The 21,332-nt window shown below is 53.0% G+C and overlaps 2 protein-coding genes across 3 annotated transcripts; one reads left to right on the top strand and one right to left on the bottom strand.

Annotated features, from left to right (window-relative positions):
• Positions 1-2,790: 2,790 nt before the first annotated feature.
• Positions 2,791-3,735, top strand: LOC144279031 (olfactory receptor 2D2-like). The gene has a single exon (XM_077840460.1). The coding sequence runs from the start codon at positions 2,791-2,793 to the stop codon at positions 3,733-3,735; it is 945 nt and encodes a 314-aa protein (XP_077696586.1).
• A 4,774-nt stretch (positions 3,736-8,509) lies between these two features.
• THAP7 (THAP domain containing 7) lies at positions 8,510-14,105 on the bottom strand. 2 transcript variants are annotated; one of them, XM_077840458.1, is made up of 5 exons: positions 13,986-14,105; positions 13,175-13,254; positions 12,401-12,556; positions 9,940-10,068; positions 8,510-9,452 (listed from the first exon to the last, which is right to left on the bottom strand). In XM_077840458.1, the coding sequence occupies exons 2-5, from the start codon at positions 13,252-13,254 to the stop codon at positions 8,783-8,785; spliced, it is 1,035 nt and encodes a 344-aa protein (XP_077696584.1). In that variant the 5' UTR covers positions 13,986-14,105; the 3' UTR covers positions 8,510-8,782. The 2 variants fall into 2 exon arrangements, with proteins under 2 accessions (XP_077696584.1, XP_077696585.1); XM_077840459.1 differs by having other exon boundaries at positions 8,510-9,422.
• Between the last annotated feature and the right edge of the window lie 7,227 nt (positions 14,106-21,332).

Below are 21,332 nucleotides of genomic sequence, written 5' to 3'. Positions count from 1 at the left end.
CATGGCCTGAGCACAAACCCTGGAGGGAAAGAAATGACTCGCCGGTGGTTCCTTTGATAAAACCGATCTCCTGGGTTGAAAGCCGACCAGGGGATGGTTCTGAAGTCTGGCTTGTGAGTTTTGGCTGCCCGGCACGGGTGAGACGGAGGAGACGCAATAAAAGGTGCGTTGGTAACCTGGGTTATGTAGAAATGCAGCCAGGACACTTGGCTAAACAGGGTGCTTGGTCTTGCATGATGCGTGGTCCTGCCGTGAGTGCAGAGGACTGGACTTGACAGGCCATGTGTGCAAAAAATTTATTCTGTGCAAATTTTTGACAGGCTGTGTGCACAAAAAATTTCTTCTGTGCAAATTGTTGTGCTACTGTGCAAATTTTTGTGTGCGCGGTGTTTCACTGTATGCGCGGGTTTAGGATCTGTGTGCGTGTGCACACGTGCACAGCTTAGAGGGAACAGTGGACTTGACCTCTCGAGGTCCCTTCCAGTCCTACCATTCTATATGTGTGCATTGTCACTGCAAAAAATGCATGTTCCTTGTACGTTAGCCCCAGGGACCATAGGCTTGAATTCTGGTCATGCCTGCCCTGTCTTCACTAGCATTGCAACCCCTGCTCGCCAGATGTGGCTAACCCATGCAGGCTAACCCATTCTAGGAACACACCTTTTTTTTTTTCTTTTTTTTCTTCTTTTCTTTCTTTTTTTCAGTGTAGATGTATCCTAGCATGACTGGAGTCTGATCAGAGCTGCTAACCTGCGTTAAAAGCCAAACGGCTGTGTCTTCATTGTTATTTTAACCTGGGTTAGCTAACCTGAGTAAAGTTTGTGGGGCAGAAACTCATCGAGCTCCGGTTTGGTTTCTTGCCTTCACCTCTTCCTCTTGTGAGACTGCTCCAGAACCTGCCCGCTGACGGGGGTGGGAGTGGGGGGGAACCTGCTCCTGGTTTCCAGCCTCATGTGGCTCCCAGCCAGCGTATCCCCATTTGCCCTTGGGTCACATCGTCCGTCACAGATTCATAGATTCCAAAGCCAGAAGGGACCAATGTGATCATCTAGTCTGACTCCCCGTATAACCCAGGCCAGAGAATTCCTAGCGCAGAGCTTTCAGGGAAACATCCAGCTTGAAAATTGCTAGTGATGGAGAATCCGCCACGCCCTTGGTGAGTTGTTCTGATGGTTAATTACTCTCCCCATTCCAAATGGACACATTGTTTCCAGTCTGAATTTGTCTAGCTTCAACTTCCAGCCATTGGATGGCATTAGACCACTGTCTGCTAGATTGAAGAGCCCACTATGAAATATTTGTTCCCCATGTAGACACTTATAGACTGGAATCAAATCCTCCCTGGACCTTCTCTTTCTTAAAATAAATAGATTGAGTTCCTGGAGTTTATCCCTCACAGGCAGGTTTTCTAATCCTTCAATCATTCTCCTGGCTCTTCTCTGACCCATCACTGATTTATCAGCATCCTTCTTGAATGGTGGACACCAGAACTGGACACCGGATCCCAGCAGTGGTGACCCCAGGGCCAGATCCAGGGATACAATAACCTCTCCGCGCCTACTTGAGATTGCTCTCTGCATACCCCAAGATTCCACTGGCTCCTCTGGCCATACTGGGAGCTTGTGTTCAGGTGATTACGCACCATGACGCCCCAAAACTTTCTCAGAGTTCCTGCTACCCAGGAGAGAGTCCGAGCATACAATACAGCCTCGTTTCTTTGTTCCTGGACGTCTGCATTGATGTTTAGCCATATGAAAAATTCTGCTTCAGTAGTGGATCCCCTTCTGGGTGTTCACCTCGCAGCGGGATGGATAGACCAACCGGTGCTCCTCTCAGCTCGTATTCCGGCCTAAACAGGCCCCGTTCTGCCAGTTCCTTCTTGGGAGATCAGGGCGCTGACCCCCGCTCATCCCAGCTCCTGTCCAGTTGGAATCCTCCTCCTTGAATGCGGGGGGCAGGTGTTGGACGCAGTATTACAGATGAGGCCTTACCGGTGTCTTCTCCAATTGTTGGAGGGTTCTGGACATCCCGTCCTCAGCTTCCGTGCAGTGCTCTTTGCCCAGCAAATCGCTCTGGTTGAGCAGGAGAGGTGGGATCTGGGGTGGGACACAGGGGATGGTTATACAGGGACCCCTCTGCTGGTGCTGAGCTGCGGCCACCTCTGGGGTGGAGCACAGGGGCTCTTTAACAGCATAAGCAACACTACTGCAAGAGTTTGGGACAGGAAGTGATGGAGAAACCAGCTGAGAGCGCAGAGGGCTTGGCCAGGAATCTGGGCTGTGTGTGGGTGTGGGAGTGGGGGTGGAGGATGGGATGTTTCAGGGGATCTTTAATGACCAGGAAGTTTCAAAAGATTTGACAAACATTTTTTGCAAATGCAGGATAAGGAAGAAGGGTAGGGAAAGAGATACTTGCTAATAGCCCAGTGAGTAGGGCATTCTCCTGGGAGGGGGGCACCCCAGGTACAGATCCCTGCTCAGAGTCAACCCTGACTGCAATGGGGTCAGGGCTGGCTTCTGATCTCAGTCCCCCTGCGGTCAATCTGGAGTTGACCCTGAAATTCAGAATGACCCCAGGGGGCTGAGATCAGAATCCAGCCCTGCCCCCACTGCAGTCAGGTGTGACTCTGGATTGATCCAAGGAGGCTGAGATCAGAACCCAGCCCTTCCCTCAGTACAGTCAGGTGTGACTCTGGATTGACCCGGGCGTAGCCAAGCCCCCGTTGAGTCTGCCTCAGAGTCCGGCCTGTGTTATCCCCCCGCTCTCTCTCCCTGCAGGCAGACAGAGGCGATGCGGGGTGAGAACCGCACCTCGGTCTCCGAGTTCATCCTGGTGGGTCTGTCCAGCCAGCCGCGGACGCAGCGCCTCCTCTTCGCGGCCATCCTGGCCACCTACCTGGCCACCCTGGCGGGCAACCTGCTGATCGTGGGCCTCGTGCGGACCGACTCGTGCCTCCACACCCCCATGTACTTTTTCCTCAGCCACCTCTCCTTCCTGGAGATCTGCTACACCAGCTGGACCGTCCCCCAGGCTCTGGCCCACCTCCTGACCCATAGCAAATCCATCCCCTTTGCTCACTGTGCTGCCCAGATGTACCTCGCCCTCTCGCTCGGCAGCTCCGAGGCCATCCTGCTGGCCGCCATGGCCTACGACCGCTTCGTCGCCGTGTGCCGGCCGCTGCGCTACGCCGCCCTCATGGGGCGGAGCCGTTGCTGGGCGCTGGCCTTGTCCTCCTGGGCCAGTGGGTTCCTCCTCTCGGTGGTCAACGTGGCCTGTGTCCTGCGGCTGCCCTTCTGCGGGCCCAACCGGGTCAACCACTTCTTCTGCGAGCTGCCGGTGGTGCTGGAGCTGGCCTGCGCCGACAGGCGCCTCACCGAAGCCGTGGTCTTTGGGGCGGCCGTGCTCATTCTGCTGCTCCCGCTGGCTGTCATCCTGGCCTCCTATGGCCTCATCCTCGCCTCTGTGCTGCAGGGGCAGGTGGCCGCTGGGCGACACAAAGCGTTCTCCACCTGTGCCTCCCACCTGGCCGTGGTGACCATCTTCTACGGCACTGTCATCTCCATGTACATGAGGCCCCGCTCCGGCACCACCCCCGACTGGGATAAGCACATCGCTGTCTTCTATAACGTGGTCACGCCGGCCCTCAACCTGCTCATCTACACCCTGAGGAACAAGGAGGTCAAGGGGGCCATGGCCAAGCTGATGTACAGGGCCGGATGGGCCAAGAAGTCCTAAGTGTGGCCAATAGGCCATGCTACCTGAATGTGGACCTAAAATGAGGGGGCACTTGGGACATGTCTTGGGGTGAGAGCTGGTTGGGAAACAAAGGGGTTTCCACAGAATATTTTTGTCTTAATTTTCCATAGCGGCGGAAAAAAAATTATTAAAATTTTTTTTGGCCTAAATTTTCCACAGAAAATGTCAACAGAACTGATTTTTTTTATTCTTCGTCTGAAGTTTCCACAGAACATGTTGGCAAGAGGGAAAATTTGTCTTTTTCTCCCTAATTTTTCCACAGAACACATAGATGGAACCATAAATATCCCTTTTCATCTACACTTTCCACAGAAAATTTCAGTGAAAGAGAAAATATTTGTTCCTATCTGTACTTTCCACAGAAAACATCAATGGAACAGAAATTTTTCATTTCCCTCTTAATTTTCCAGAGACAATAGTGTTGGCTGTGAAATTTTTCATTTTTGGTTACATTTTCCACAGAAAATATTGATGGAACCGAAGTGGTTTGTTTTCAGCTAAATCTGTCCTCAGAAAGTTACCTTGAAGTGGATTTTTTTTGTTTTTCTCTGACTTTTCCACAGAAAATTTCAATTTTGGTTCGTGAAAATTTTAATACTGGAAACTTTCTGCCAAATGGTGAAAAAATTTTCACCAATGGATGAAATTTTTTGGCTAAAACCCCTAAATATTTCAATTCTGAAATGCCATCATGTTGCCTCATGTGTCCATTCTCCTCTATGGGTTGGGCTCTCTGGTCAGACTACATCTCCCTTGAGGCACTGTGGTTTCTCCTCTTGGACAGAGGTGGTGCATCATGGGAATGCTACACTGTAGTTCATCGTGGGAGATATAGTCCAAATGGAGAGCCCAGACTAGAGAGGAGAATGGGGACATGAGACAAGCAAACTACAATTCCCATAAGCCATCACTGTGGCATTTCTGAATCAAAATATTCCATTTTCCAAGCAGTCACATTTTTGCTGAAAAACTGACATTTCACCAAGGGTTGGTGGAAAAAAAAATGTTTCAGAGAGGAAAAAACCCCAACAATTTTCTGTCTAAAAAAAGCACTTGATGGAAAACTTCCTCCCAGCCCTAATGCAACGCTGAAACGCCACAAACCATTGGCGAAAGGTCCCCTTCTTTGCAAACAGCTCTCACCTGAGACCTGACAAACTCACTATACCAAATGCATCTTAAGGATATTTATCCAGAAAGTGTAATGAGAAAAGTACATACAGAATGCTTATAATTTGTCAAGATTCATAATTGTTGCGGGATGCATGTACAGGTAACATTTAAAGGATAATGTTTTGATCTTGACCCTATGTTTTCCGGACTTGGAGAAGAAATTAGACCCCAGGGGGATAATGTCTCGGTGATGGCCCATTCAGCCAGGGGAGTTTTCACCCTCCCCCTCCTTAGCCAGTGATGCAATGCAAGACTCAGTCGTTTAGCCTTGCACAATACTAAGACTTTGAACAGGAAATCACTGGAGGTCACTGCAAACTATCGAATGAAACCACCGGAAGGTTAAAAAAGGGAACATTGCCTTGAGGCAGAGGTTTACCCTGCCAGCGAATAGGATCAAAAGGCTATTTTCAGCATAACACAGAGGGAAATGCACTCTGGCTGCATTCATGGAGGAAATCCCCAGTGGAGGGAGGGTGTTTTCCTGAACATTTGGATCCTGGTTCTCATGAAACCAGCCAGCTCTGCAACAGACTGAACTTTTATTGGGGGGAGGGGGGAACCTACTTTATTAGCAAGGAAAGGAAACTAGTGATCAGACCCTTCACGCCCGGTGATTTTGCTGTGTGGCGTAACTGTTTGTTTCCACCACTTCCTCGCACTCCTAGCTAAATCTTTACTTCTTCCTAAATAAACCCACCTCTGTTGCATTGTCAGTGCTGTGTGGTTTACAGGAGTGGCGGCTGAAGGCAAAATTGAGACATGCCTGGGGGAGGAGGATCTGGGTCAGTGAGTAGCCTGTGCCCGGGGCTGGATATCAGAGGGCAAAGGGACACAGGGAGTGGGGTGCTCCTGTTATCATGCAAGGTGAAGTCGGGCAGGCACTGCCCAGAGGAGAGTCCTTGGGTGGTGGAAGGGCTCGTGGGGTTTAGGAGATGACACCCGGCTACCATGAGCTATCCCCTTTTGTTAGAGTTGGGTCATAGTGCTGGGCACCCCGAGATCCATCACAGATGTGCCCCCTTCAGTGTAGATAAATCCCAGGGCCAGGACCCCTCAGTTCCGGATCAAAATAGTTCCCAACAATCAGTGACATGGTGTCCCATGGATGGGATCTTGAAAAGAGGGACAATTGTCTGACTGAGCCTTCACCAGAAGAGCCTGAGGCCCCGAGCTCACCATCCCCGATTCTCAGCTCGACTCTGTGGGAACTCTTGGAAGCTAAGAAACACGAGCTGGGTCTCTCAGCTGGCAGAAGGTGGTGCTGAGAGCTGGGTTCGAGTCCTAGCCCAGCCCCTCAATCTCTCCATGCCTCACTTTCTCCTCTGTAGAACAGGAATGCTGATGCTCATGTCCCACGCCTCTGCCTGGTGCACGTTGACTGTGGGCTCACTGGGACAGAGACTGTCCCTCAAACAGCGTCTGTGCAGCTCCACATAACGCTCCTGCTCATCCAGTGAGGGCTGAGTGAGGATAAGGTCCTGGGGTGGCTCTAGGTTCTCGGCTGCTCTACTGACATTGCTCTGGGTCCGACTGCCCCTGCCCTGTCCAGCTCGTCAGCCTGGGCTGCTGAGTGATGGTGACCTAAAAGGAGCTATGGCCGTCTGCCCCTCTGCTGGGGGTCTGCCCCATTGACTCCTGCTGGGGCCAATAGGGCCAGATCCCCAGGTGAAGATGCCAACCTTGCTCCGAGACATTGAGGGATGTTTTGGGAGGAACTAGGAGGCTGCTTGGATCTCTCTCCCACCTCCAGAAAAACCAGGACCTCTCCCACCCCATCCATAGCCAACGGGTGTGTGTGTCTGGGTCTGGATTCTCCCTGGTTGTGTCTGACCCACACCCCAAACAGGAAAGGTGAGGGGGTTCAACCCTAGGAAAGATGCCAACCTATGGTGCCTACTAGGGAGCTTAATTAGCTAGGGCAGTCACAGGCCTGGACTTCTGTCCTGCTACATTTCTCCTGGTCTCCCACCTCCTCAGTCTCTCATGCTGGGGCGCGCCGGGTGATGCTGTCCAGCTGGGTCCATCCAGGGTAGTTAGAGCCCACCAGGGAGCCACTGCCTTGGGCAGGGTATCCAGCAGGGCCCCCTGACCCATTCAAAACTGCCATGGCTCAGCCCCCCTCCCAGAGCCTGCCTGCGTAGGCCAACCCTGTGCCACAGAGAAGACCTCTGGAGCTGTGGCGCTCTTTGTTGTGCTCGCTGGGCCCCAGGGGTGGTGAGCGATGGGGGCATGTTTTTTTGATACACAGAGAACACGTCAGTGCTTATGACAGTTGATTTAGGCCTGACTTTGTCATTTTGTAACTACCTGTAAACCCCTCTCCATCCAGGATTACTGAACATCAGGGACGGCTGGTATCAACCGGCCCCAAGTCAGTGGGTCCAGATCCACAGCTGGTGTAACCCAGGACCGCTCTGTTTGCTAGGGCGACTGACACCAGCTGGGGATCAAGTCCCCCCGTACTCCATCTCTTGCTCCCCTTCGCTGCCATGTGGTCAGTTTCATGCCCTTGTTTTTGTCTCCCAGCTGGGAGCTCAGCTGGGTGTTCACTGCAGCTCTGGCGCTTGGCTTGTCAGAGGGCAGGGGACAAGCTGATGGGGGGGGGGGGGGACAACAGGTGGCATCACCCCCCAACATGCCAACACTCAGTTAATGCAGCAGGCCCCTGGCAGCCAGGATGGGGGGTTCGAGTTGCAGAGCCTGGGCAAGCTGGGAACCCAAAGGTCAAAGGGGAATGGACACAGGGCCTAGGGCCACTCAGAGCACCCAGCCACCAGGGGCCGGCCCACAGCTCCATGCTCAGAAATGGGGAAACTCGGGGGCGGTGAGTCCCACTTCAAACTGACCCTGAAGGAGGTGGCACAGGAGGAAAATCGTAGGCATGGAGCACGCTCACACCAGGGCAGTGCCTGCCCTGGGACTGACCCAACAGCTCCCCCCTGGGGCAATGGGCACACTCACACCAGGAACACTGCGCGCCCTGGGACTGACCCCACAGCTCCCCCTAGGGCAATGGGCACACGCACACTAGGTGCAGTGCCTGCCCTGGGACTGACCCCACAGCTCCCCCTAGGGCAATGGGCACATGCCCACCAGGGGCATTGGCTGCCCTGGGACTGACCCCACAGCTCCTCCTTGGGCAATGGGCACACGCACACTAGGTACAGTGCCTGCCCTGGGACTGACCCCACAGCTCCCCCTAGGGCAATGGGCACATGCCCACCAGGGGCATTGGCTGCCCTGGGACTGACCCCACAGCTCCTCCTTGGGCAATGGGCACACTCACACCAGGAACACTGCGCGCCCTGGGACTGACCCCACAGCTCCCCCTAGGGCAATGGGCACACGCACACTAGGTGCAGTGCCTGCCCTGGGACTGACCCCACAGCTCCCCCTAGGGCAATGGGCACATGCACACCAGGGGCATTGGCTGCCCTGGGACTGACCCCACAGCTCCCCCTCGGGCAATGGGCACATGCATACCAGGGGCAGTGCCTGCCCTGGGGTTACCCTGCAGCTGTCCCCCAGCCACACTCGCACCACAGGCTGTGCACACTCCGGGGCCATCACCCCCATATAAAACAAGATCTTTATTTACAATACCCTTAAATCCGCCTCCCTGGCACAGAGGCAAAGGTCGGGGCAGGGGTGGGGGGCAGAGAAGTGCTGTCACCAGGTATGCGTCTCCAGCCCTGGCATGCCACCTTTTGTGGGCAGGAGTGAGCTCAGCCATGGCCGAGCCCCAGAGCCCAGGGCCTTGGCAGAGGCCCGAGTCCCACACAGTCCCTCTGGGGTGGCGCGAAGCCCCCCGACCCTACACACAGACGCTCCCTGCCTGCAGTCCCAGGCCTCACTCCAGCTCGCGCAGCAGCTGCAGCTCGAAGACCTGGAGGTGCTCCTTGAGCTGGCGCCGCATGTCCGGGGCCGCCCGCCGCTCCCGCTGTAGCTCACAGATGCGCAGCCGCAGCCGCTGTTCTCGCCGCTTGCAGGCCTGCAGCTGCCGCTGGACCCGGTCAAGGGCCTCCAGGGCTGCCTCCGCACGCCGCTTCCACAGCAGGGCGCTGCCCACCTGGTAGCTGTGCTCGCTCTGGATGTAGGCGCCGGCTGGGGGCGGCAGGCGCAACATGTAGAAAGACGGGGAGACGGGGCGGGGCGGCTCCGGGGCGGGTGGCGTGGGGGCCTCTGTCTCCGGGAGCGTGGGGGCATCTGTCTCCGGGAGTGCCGGCGTGGCTGTGGCTGCCTCCTGCCCTGTGGCCGCCTCCTGCCCTGTGCCAACGGCCGGGTACTCCAGGAGGATGTCCGACAGGCTGGCCAGGATGACGTCGTGCTGATCTTCTAGCTCCGCCCCCTGGGGGAGGGGCCCGGGCAAGCTGCGGTGCTCAGTGGTGGGGGCGGCTGCGGGCGTGGCCAGCTCGGACTCCTCCTCCTCCGGGAAGCACGAGATATCCGTGTTGGCCAGGGCATCCTGCTCCCCTCGGCCTGGATTGCGTCTGAGGGGACAGAGCTCATCCCACAATGCACTGCAGAGAGCATGCACAGCAGGGTCCCAGAGCCACACACCATCCCAACTCCCCTCAGCCCGACTGCCCAGTCCAAACCTGGGGCAGCCCCAGCCCCTCCCACCTACACCCTGACCCCACTCCCAAGATGACCCAGGCTAGGTTGGGGCGGGGCTAGCATATAGGGACAGCCCTAGCTTCTGACCACGCCCCTTCTATCTAGTAACATCCAGGGCTGCTCCACTCATTCCAGACCTTCACCCTGCTCCCCGCCCCCGAGATCTGGTCTCCAATGCACACAGCCCAGCAGAGCCAGTTCCAGCTCCTCACCCTGACCCATTGTCCCTGCCATGGCTGGGCCCTCCTCAGTCTCACAAGGGCAGACCAGGCCCTTCTGAACCGCACCCCGGGATGCATAGCCTCCTGCTCCATGTGCTCTGCCTTGGCACATCCCAGCCCCTCACCCCACGACCCAGCCCAGCAGACCATTTACAGGACGGGCACTCACCTCCACCTCCTCCAGGCCCTGGCGGCCTTGGCGTCATCACCCTTCTGCCTCACTTTTGCTGCCCGGCGCGCCTTGGAGAAGGACTCGAAGACGGTGGGGACGGCCCCCTCCTTGAGCCGGTGGTAGCCACTGCGGAGAGACATCGGCAGGCACGAGCTGCCCCCGGTCCAGCTGGCTTGGGGAGAACCCCACAGCCCTGCGCTGGAGGCATCACCCTGGGGGGAAGCTTTCCCGGCACAGGGACTCTTGGATGGGAACGCTGTTCCACTAGCTTAGCTGGGTGTCTCTTTGCTGGCCTGGGAATATTTTTAAGTGGCTCTTCGTCCCATAGGAACCACTAGGCCAGGATGAGGCCCTGACTTTGGCGCATATGGTTTTCAACTTATCAATTGGTCTGCCCTAGGCCAGGTGTACACTCTGGGTGGCGCAGCAGCAGCTCTCATGCTGTAGCACCGGAGCGTAGACGCTTCCTGTGTTGATGGAGATGCAGGTAACCCACCTCCTCGAGAGAATTCTTCTGTCGACCTAGCCATGTCCACACCGGGGCTTAGGGCAGCTGAACTACGGCGCCCAAAAGCGTGAACTTTTCACACCCCTGAGCCATGTAGCTAGGCTGATCTAAATTTTAAGTGTAGACCAGGGCTTAATTTGTGGTCACCTGCATATAGGCTTCGAAATAAGAAGCAGTCTGATTTTTTTTACCCTCTCTCTCACAAATCCCTTAGTCTCTGAAGCACACCTTGTTTTATTCAGGTGCTTAAGGCCCCGATCCCATGATTGGATCCACACAGCCGGCCCTTGGGGTTCCACATTCATAGATTTTTAAGGCCAAAAGATCATCTACTCTGACCTCCTATCTAACACGGGCCACAGCATTTCAGCCATTCTCCCCTGCCTTGAGCCCAGTGACTTGTGTATACTTATTGTAGAATAGTTACAGTGCTTTACATTCACACCTCACCCAGTTAACTTCCCAGTGCAGATGAGCTCTTTGTCCTATTACACAACTGCGGATTGACTTTAATTAGGTGGGTTAGTGGTTGTGGGTATGTTTACCCTCCCTTACAATAAACCCCACCCTATTTTTATGTTCTCAAAAAAATTAATGTAAAACCCCCACACCATGCATTCTTTTGCTTGCTAGCAAGACCCTGCATTGAGAGATCTGCTGTAACAAACCGGAACTGTGTTTCAACAGAACTCATTGCAAAATGTGGCCAAGGAACTGTGACGAACAGGCCTTAAGAAAGGCCTTAAGGGGACTCACGGTCCATCAGTCCTCACAGGGAGAGGGAGATGGGATGTGTCTGCATCTGGGGTGGGGTGGGGGTGCTCAAAATGGACCAGCTCACCTTTGCGGGACGAGGGGGGTGTCTAGACTAGGGGAAACCATTCAGATCAGTCCACCCTCATGGGGAGTGTAAGGCCTGGTCTACACTGGGGGTGGGGGAAATCGATCTAAGATACGCAACTTCAGCTACGAGAATAGCGTAGCTGAAGTCGACGCATCTTGGATGGACTTAGAATCACTTACTTCGCATCCTCGTGGCGCAGGATCAATGGCCGCCGCTCCCCCGTCGACCCCGCTTCCGCCTCGCACCCTGGTGGCGTTCCGGAGTCGACAGCAGAGCGATCGGGGATCGATTTATCGCGTCTACACTAGACTATCGTGTCTACACTAGTCCAGATGCACTTAGGCCACGTCTACCCGATCGGCGGGTAGTGGTCGATCTACACTAGACACGATAAATTGATCCCCGATAGATCGACCACTACCCGCCGATCGGGTAGACGTGGCCTAAGTGCATCTGGACTAGTGGGACCATACAGACTAGTTCACCATCCAGGATAGAGGGAGTGTGCCTGGACTGGAAGGTGGGGGAACCGTATGGCCCAGTCCATCCTCACAGGGAGGGGAGGATGGACTGACCCGGAGGGGACTGTACAGACCAGTCTATCTTCACCAGGGGGGACATCTGGACTAGAGGGAACCATATGGACCAGTCCAGCTTTGGGGGGACATGCCAGGACCAGGGGGAACTGTACAGACCAGTCCTTCTTCTGGAGGAGTATGTTTGGTCTAGGGGTAACTGTACAGACCAGTCCATCTTCCCAGGGGTAGGAGGAGGTATGTCAGGATTAGGGGAACCATACGGACCAGTCCATCCTTCCAGAGGGCAGATGAAGAGAGTTCAGGGCAGGGCTCCACATGGTCCAACCCATCCTCCCAGAGGAGAGAGGACCTGAACCAGGAATCTATGTGGCTGGTGGTGCTGTTTTTCTCCACCCCTCCACCCTGGCATGCCCAGCTGGGATGCCAGGGGCAGCTGCTGGCATAGTTATGGAGACCTGGTGAAAAAGCTCATCTCCCAGGCTAGCAAGGCTCAGCCTCACTAAAACCACCCAGCTTCAGGACACAGAGCTGGGCGTCCCTGGGTGTCAGTCGGTCTCCTGCACCCACCTGATTCCCACCATCTCAAAGCAGCTCTTCTCAAAGTGCTTGGAGCAGAAGTAGATGTAGTCAGAGGCTGGATTCCAGGGGCCCTGGCCGCTCGGGTCCTTGCGCTGACAGTTCTCCAGCCACACACTGCGCCGTGGGTTGTCCTTCTTGGGTAGCCTGCAAGGACAGAGATGGCACCATTCAGCTTCTGGAAGAGGCATGGGCCGGGGCAGGGGTTCAATTGCCACAAGGAGAGTGTCCATGGGTGCAAAGGCAGATCTAAGAACAACCTCCCCCGCAGGACTTTTCAACCCAGAGATGCTAATGTCCTCTAGGTCCAGAGAAGAAAAAGCAAAACCACCTCCAAATGACCCACTGGAGCTGGGACGTAGGACCAACCAGACTGGATCAGACCAAAGACCCTGGTAGCCCGGCATCCTTCTCCGACAGAACCCAGCTGCCTTAGAGGAAGAGGCAAGACACCCCCTAGTGGACAGCTCTGGAATAACCTGCCTAAAAGGGGAAATTGGTCCTAACTTCTCAGCGATTCCTAGATCGCACCAGGTCTCAGCTGTGGTTTTGGAGCAACAAGCTTTGATGATAACAAGTGAGTCCTTGTGGCAGGAAGTTATGCAGGCTGTGCTAGGAAAGTATTTCCTTTCCACTGGCGTTAAATGTACAGCTGTTCAGTGTACCCAGATGTCCCCTTGCATCTTCCCCACAGGGAGGGGAGGGCGAAAGGGTCAGTTGTAAGGGGAGGTTGTGGGGAGGGCACAGGGCAAGGGTAGTTCTTACCGATGGAAGGAGATGCCTCGATTGCGGGTCTCGCGGGTGTCCCGGGTGCAGCAGCCGGTAGCAGAGCAGTGACGGGGCATCTGTGGGGAGAGAGACAGAGATGGGGAGGCCCTGAGAATCACTCATCCCCTTTCCAGAGCTACACCCCAGCCAGTGGCTCTCAGTCTTATCCATCTCAACCCTAAGCCAGGACACTCTCCTGCCCCCGTCCACATCTACCCCTCACCCCCCGCCCCAGCCAGGACACTCTCCTGCCCCATCAATACCTACCCCATCACCCTCCTATAACCTGGACACCCTCCCCTATCCATATCTACCTCCCCCCCCACGCAGCGAAGAAACCCGCCCCTCCCCCAGCTACCCCTCCCCGTATAGCCAGGACACCCGCCCCTCCCCCAGCTACCCCTCCCCGTATAGCCAGGACACCCCCCCTCCCCTATGAGCATTTCTACCACACACTGGCTGGCTCAGCTTCCCCATATGTGACCCCCCGCCATCTGTTTGGGCCTCCCCAGGTTGAAACCCCTGGAGCCTGCGCAGCAGCTGCGGAGGGGGGGGGGGGCAGGAACCAGGTGCCCGGTGGGGGGGGGGTCTGATCCCAGGGCGGGGATCCGGGTGGGGCACAACGAGCTGTGGCGGGGGGGGGCAGGCTGGGAAGGGGGGTGGGAGCGGGGGGCAGGGAACCCCGTGCGGGGAGGGGCAGTTGGGAGGGGGCTGTGACGCGGGGGTATCTCCGGGGAGAGGTCTCCAGATGGGGGGGGCGGTGACGTGGCGCGGGGGAGGGTATCCCCGGGGCCGTTTCCGGTCTCACCTCCCCGTTCCCATCACTCCACAGACGCTGCGGTCCAGGTCCGGCGCAGGCGCAGCCGAGCCTCTCGCCCTGTTCTCGCGAGAGCTGGAAGGAGCGCGAGCCCCGTCTGCCCGCGACAACCTCGCGAGAGCGCGGGCGGGGAAGTGTGGGGAGCCCGGCGGCCAATCAGATTCCAACGCATGCCCCGCCTCCGCCCCTGCTTTGGAGGCGCGAGACAAGCCCCGCCCGTCAAAGCTCCGCCCCTTCCCTCTAGCCCGCCGCAAGCTCCGCCCCACCCTCAAAGTCTGCTACAGGCCCCGCTCCACAGAGCCCCGCCCCTTCCTTCCTAGCCCGCCGCAAGCTCCGCCCCACCCTCAAAGTCTGCTACAGGCCCCGCTCCACAGAGCCCCGCCCCTTCCCTCATTACCTGCCACAGGCCCCTCCCCCTCCCCTCAGAGCCCCGCCTCTTCCATCATCACCTGCCACAGGCGCCGCCCCTCAGAGTCCTGCCCTTTTTCTCTCCCCCACCCCACTCCTCCAGAGGGATGGTGTCGACCTCCACGGGCAGGACCCCCAGTGGCCTGGGCAGCCCTGAGGTGGCTCCCTCTCCGGTGACGGGCGGGAGAGGTCCCGCGGGCTCTGCCCGGTGCTCTCCCAGCCCCAGGGCCACGGATCTGACTTCAGGCTTCCCAGGCTGGGAGGCCGGCGACACGGCACGTCCAGTTACTTTCATAACTGATGCGGTAAGCCCAGAGATGCCAGGTCTCTGACAAGGAAGTCCCCACCCTGATTGCAAAACTGTCAGGAAAGCTGTTTTATAAAGGTTTCAAATTACTCCTGAAGTATATGGGTTGAAATTTAGAAATCCTAAAAGGGGGGAATACAGGGGTGCAGACCGTCATGTCCACCTGCAGTTCGTGTGCTGAGGAGGCTGTCTGTGGTAGGACCATCCTAGCAAACCAGGCACTTGTCTGAATGTGGTGGGCCCAATCCAAAACCCATTGCAGACTTCCTGGATTTTGGATGGGGGCCCAGCATGTCACCACCTGGGCCTGATACTGATTCACCCCAACAGGGCTCTCAGCCATTGGGGAAGAGGTACAGTCTTTACCTTCAGCTCCGGATCCGTGCGAAGGGAAGTCACACTGGGCCAAGGCATGCACAGATGTGTGTCGGTGTCTGAGAAGACCATCCCATTCCTGGTGCAGAGGTCACTGGAGTGCCTCACCGAGGCCGGATAGAGCAGGGGCTCTGGACATCTCTGCCTCTTACAACACCATCCCCTTGCGAGAAGACAGAGCTCTCAGCTGGAGAAGGATTTAATTGCTTTGTAGGGGCAGCTGCGTCTCCAAAGCTTTGAAATATCCTACCACCTCTCGGATCCGCTGGAAGGTGCTATCCCCCTACAGGACTCCTTCCCTGCTCCCAGTTCACTGCGCGTCTGCCAGTCTGAAACGCTTACTGGTGCCTTGGGCAAAGCTCGGGGGAACATCACCCAGGGTCAGTCCTGAGCCAGCCCCTGTCTGTAGTGGGGTCAGGGCTGGATTCTGATCTCAGCTTCCCTGGAGTCAATCTGGAGTCACACCTGACCAAGATGAAGTTGTTCTGGATTGGTTTAAGTGTGAACAGAATCCAGTCCATATTCTTTAGAAATAACCCCTGGTGTTGGAGATGCAGGCTTGTATCTTCTCTTTGCCCTCAGTTTAAAACCACAGACCAGTTCCTAGACTGTAAGTCCAGAAGGGACAATTATGCTTGTCTCATCTGACCTCCAGCATGGTGTAGGCCAGGGGGTTTCTCCGAATTAATTCTTGTTTCCGGTTCAATAGCTGTGGTTGAACTGGAGCATATCCATTTTTATGAGATGCAGAATCCGAACAGCAAATCCAGCTGTGCCCCCACAGGATCTGTTTCTGGGGTGTGATCCTTCTTCTTTGTCACTCATGTATAAAAGCACAGAAATTGTGTGTTAGAAAGCCCACCCTTTGTAATAGGTAAATCAAGATTTTAGAAGGAGATAAATGCTCATATCCTCCTCAGGTGGTGTGGCTGAGTGATTAAGGCAATGAGGTAGTTATATATTGTGCTCTTGATACGTGGGTTCAAATCCCAGCTTTGCTAAACCTGTTTATTCTTCATCCCTTCACAAACATCATCATTCTGCCCTGCACTCATTGCTATGTTCACATTCAGGGACCGTGCGAAAGAACTAGACAAAGGAGGGCAAAGTCCCTGCACTACAGATTCAGTTCATGAGCGGTGCTTGCTTTTGGGAGCAACAAAGTTTGGACTTCATTAGCGAAACCAGCCCTCAGTAACAGGCAGCTCAAATTTGTCTTCATTCTCATTTCGCCACCATGATTGTCTTCATTCTCATGATACCAGCATGATTGTATGCACCTGGTGCAAAGTCAGCATGACACATGTTCGTCTTCTTTTTATATGGCATATCCATCACTGGAGGTTTGCAACCAAGGTACCCCATTGTGTATGGACCTCTGCTAATCTCTTTGGGGATGAGTATTGTAGTCCTTTTGATCCACCCATCGTACACCCCAGACCTTCTTTTTCTGCTTTGTGTTCTTCTGTCATCGACTTTCCCTTCTGGTGCCTGTAAACATGCGTCGCTCGTGGAACCTCTTAAAACGTCCCCAGCAAATTGAACCTTTCTTTTCATAAACCCTCCAATTAACATTTGCTTAGTTCCAGTCATCTCCAGTACTTTGTTGTTGGTTACGTGGTCCATTCATGATATTTTCAGAATTCTCTTGTAACACCATCATTCGAAGGATTGTAGTTTCTTTATTATTGATTGTTGGAATGTCCATGTTTCCCAGCTGTAACTTAACACAGACCAACTGTACATTTGCAAGAGTCAGAAGTTAGTTTTCAGATTTATGTCCCTTCTCATCAGACATTTATTCTTCCAGAATATCTCTTGTGCTCTTGCTATTCTGGTGCTGACTTCAGTATCCAATTTGCCATCTTCTGTTATGGTGCTTCCTAACTAGCAATCATTTCTCTCTTGTTGTATGATTGTGTCATTCACTGAAATCTTGCATGTTTTCCAAGGATTCTTGCATGTCACCACAGCTTTTGTCCTGTCCACATTCAACTCTAGACCATATTTTTTGCCATATTCATATATAACCTCCACCTTCTTCTGAATCATGCAAGAGCACTGTGTCATCTGCATAGTGAATGTTATTTGCTCATTTTCCATTCATCTTAATACCTTCCTCTGTTTCCTCAATTAATTTAATCAAATACTCACTATAAATGTAAAATAAAGTCAGTGACATCATACCGCCTTATCTCACTCCTCTCTAGATCTCTGTTAGATTTTCATTTTCATCTCCCGTTCTAATTACCTTCTCATCCGTATAATTGTTTTATTACTGGCATTTGTATCCATCAGTCCCTACAGATCTGAATATATTGAGCAGTTTGTAGTGGTAGCTTCTGTCAAATACTTTTTGGAAGTCAATGAAACACAAGCATATTGTTTTCACCTGTTCAACTGATCTTTCTAATATGAGCATCAAAGTTTCACAATGGTGTTTATGGTGCCTTTTCCACATTCGAAATCATCTTCTTGTTTGCTTATTTCCTGATTGGTCTTTCCTTGTATTTGGTTCTGAACAACTTGCAAAAGTCTCTGAGATGCTAGGCTGCTTGTTTTGTAGTTGTTACGGTCCATAGCGTTGTTCTTTTCTGAGATTTGGATACACATTGAAGTTGTCAAATCCTCTGGCAAGTCTGCTGTCTCATACATGTTCTTCATTAACTCTGAGAGGCCTTTGGAGCCTGTCATAAATATAAAGGGAAGGGTAAACACCTTTAAAATCCCTCCTGGCCAGAGGAAAAATCCTTTCACCTGTAAAGGTTAAGAAGCTAGGATAACCTCTCTGGCACCTGACCAAAAATGACCAATGAGGAGACAAGATACTTTCAAAAGCTGGGAGGAGGGAGAAAAACAAAGGGTCTGTGTCTGTCTGTGTGATGCTTTTGCCGGGGACAGAACAGGAATGGAGTCTTAGAACTTAGTAAGTAATCTAGCTAGATATGCGTTAGATTATGATTTCTTTAAATGGCTGAGAAATTAAGTTGTGTTGAATAGAATGGATATTCCTGTCTGTGTGCCTTTTTGTAACTTAAGGTTTTGCCTAGAGGGATTCTCTATGTTTTGAATCTAATTACCCTGTAAGGTATTTACCATCCTGATTTTACAGAGGTGATTCTTTTTACTTCTATTAAAATCCTTCTTTTCAGAAACGGAATGCTTTTTCATTGTTCTTAAGATCCAAGGGTTTGGGTCTGTGGTCACCTATGCAAATTGGTGAGGATTTTTACTAAACCTTCCCCAGGAAGTGGGGTGCAAGGGTTGGGAGGATTTTGGGGGGGAAAGACGTTTCCAAACAACGCTTTCCTAATAAATAAACCCAGATAAACGTTTGGTGGTGGCAGTGGAAGTCCAAGGGCAAAGGGTAAAATAGTTTGTACCTTGGGGAAGTTTTAACTTAAGCTGGTAAAAGTAAGCTTAGGAGCTTTTCATGCAGGTCCCCACATCTGTACCCTAGAGTTCAGAGTGGGGAAGGAACCTTGACAGAGCCTTAAGCCCCTTTGCTTTAAATCAGCTGGTTTTCCATCACAACCTACTGCTTTTCCATTCAGATGTCTTTTTATTGCTACCATGCTGTCTTCATCCATTATTGACAGGTGCTTATTTGATTGATCTCTAGCTGGTTTTTCAGGCCTATCATCACCATATAATTCATTCCTATATTCTCACCATCTCTTGTTCTTGTCTTTAGGGCCTGTCAGATATGGTTGCTTTTTGTCAATAAGAGTCGTATTGGTCACTTTCCTTCTGTAATCAAACCTTTTGATACATCTCACTTTGTTTATTTTCTTTATCTAGTTCTTCAAATTATTTGCATTTCTCATTCAGCCATTAAGACTTTGCTGATCTGCATTTATTATTTATCATTTTAGCTAGTCTTTGGTATTCGTTTTCTGTGGTCGATCCGTGTGCTTTTACTTTCCGTCTTTCATCTAGCAGAGCATTTCCAGGGGTTTTTAGTAGCTACTGTAAGCAGAGTCAGAATGAGCTGTACCCTGACATCTGGTGGTGAGCTGTGGAAAAGGACTTCAGGGACTGATCTCGTTTGCATGAGCACACCCACCCTGCCTAATACGACGGACTGCCTGCCCAAATGGTCACTTTGGCTGCTGTGGGATCCCCAGTCTCTTTGTTATTGGGGCAGGAGTAATAAAGGGTTGTTATCCTGGTTATCTGAATCAAGGACAGTAGAACTGTACTTGGCATTTTATGATGAAGGGACTCACTCTCAACTGAGCAGCACTTGCTAGGCAAGGCACATGGGTTCCAAAACCAGTGAATTGAGAGAGGTTGGGGACAGGTATGTGTATCTGGTAGCGTGGGGCTCTTCTGAGGGTCCTAAACGCCACTTTGGCCCCTTCTCTCTCTCTACTGTGTAATAGCAGACCTAATTTTGACTCCATTAGGAGTGTTGTTACATGCTGCAGAGCTGAGATCACTGATACCTAGGTCTAAGCATTGGACCTACTTTGGGCTAGTGGTGCACAAGTGTTGAGGCTCCTCTACTACCAGGTAAACTCACTGAGAGCTGATGTAGCTGAGAACTGTGCTAAGTAGGGGGGCCCTGAAGACAAGTTGGTGAGTGGCTAGCCGAGAGGAGAGTGGTGTGCCGCAGACAGCAGGAGAGCGAGTGGAGCAGAGTGGACAGCAGGTGGCGTGGCTAGCAGGGTGGCTGGTGGAGAGGTGTGGCTGGCGGTGAAGTTTGCAGCAGAACCCCATGGAGAGGTGTGGCACTCAGCCATCAACCTGAGCAGCAGAGCATGTAAGATGGTCCCCCCCATACCCACCTCTACCCAGGCTTGGAGGTAAACTCTGCAGATGAACTTCTGAACTCTGGGGCTGCACTGACCAAGGTCAGAAACTGTGGGTGGGGTGACTGCTGGGTTGCTGGACTTAAGACCCTGGGGGAAAAGGACACTGCTAAACTTACTTGGAGGTGGGTCATTTGCTCATGGTTTGTGTTATGAATCCTGTTTGTGGTGTTTCCCCAACATAATGCTGCATTGTTTCCCTCCTTTATTAAAAGGCTTTTGCTACACTCAGACTCTGTGCTTGTGAGAGGGGAACTATTGCCTCTTAGAGGGCCCAAGGGGGTGGTATGTAATTGTCCCAGGTCAGTGGGTGGGGGCTCGAGCTGGGTTTGCATTGTGTTATTGAAACAGAACCCCTAGATACTGAACCCGGCCCTTGTTGCTGCTAACTCTGACGGGCAGAAGAGTTACACTAGTAACTTCTTGCCTACATGTTTATCTGCATCTTTGAGATGTTCCCAAGTCAATTGGTCCTTGTTTTCATGAATGCACACATGACATGGGTTAAAAACTGGCTAAATGACAGGTCTCAAAACGTGATTGTAAATGGGGAAACATTCTCAAGCAGGGTTGTTTCCAGGAATCAGTTGTTGGCCCTGTGTTACTTAACATTTTTATCAGCGAGCTGTGGGAAAACATAAAATCATAATCACTGATGAAGTTTGCAGATGACATGGTGATTGGGGGACTGGTAAATGATGAAGAGGGCTAGTCACTGATACAGAGCAACCTGGATCGGTTGGCAAACTGGGCACAAGTGAACAATACACATTTTAATATGGCCAAATGTAAAGTCGTCCATCTAGGAACAAAGAACGTTGGCCGTACCGACAGGCTGGGGGACTCTCTCCTGGGAAGCAGCAACTCTGAGAAAGATTTGGGGGTCATGGTGGATAATCCCAATGCGACGCTGTGGGCGAAAAGGGCTAATGTGATCCTGGGAGGAGCAAATCCGGGACTCTCGAGTAGGAGCAGAGAGGTTGTTTTACCTCTGCATTTGGCCCTGGGGCAATCGCTGCTGGGATCCTGTGTCCAGTTCTGGTGCCCACATTGAAGACGGATGTTGATACATTGGAGAGGGGTCAGAGAAAAGCCACAAGAATGAATGAAGGGTTTTAAAATCTGCCTCAGAGTGATGTAACCAAGGAACTCAATCTATTTAGTTTAACAAGGAGAAGGTTAAATGGTGCCTTGATCCCAGGCTTTTGGAGCCTACAGGGAAACAGAAATTTGCTCTTCATTCCAGCAGAGAAAGGTCTAACACAGGGGTGGGCAAACTTTTTGGCCTGAGGGCCACATTGGGGTGTGAAACTGTATGGAGGGCTGGGTAGGGAAGGCTGTGCCTCCCCAAACAGCCTGGCCCCTGCCCCCTATCCTCCCCCTCCCACTTCCCGCCCCCTGGCTGCCCGCCTCAGAACCCCTGACCCATCCAAC

Source organism: Eretmochelys imbricata, chromosome 23 (genome assembly GCF_965152235.1).
Source record: "Eretmochelys imbricata isolate rEreImb1 chromosome 23, rEreImb1.hap1, whole genome shotgun sequence".
Lineage (NCBI taxonomy): Eukaryota > Metazoa > Chordata > Testudines > Cheloniidae > Eretmochelys > Eretmochelys imbricata.
Note: the sequence above shows the minus strand (reverse complement) of the source record. Positions and strands in the feature narration are given on the sequence as shown.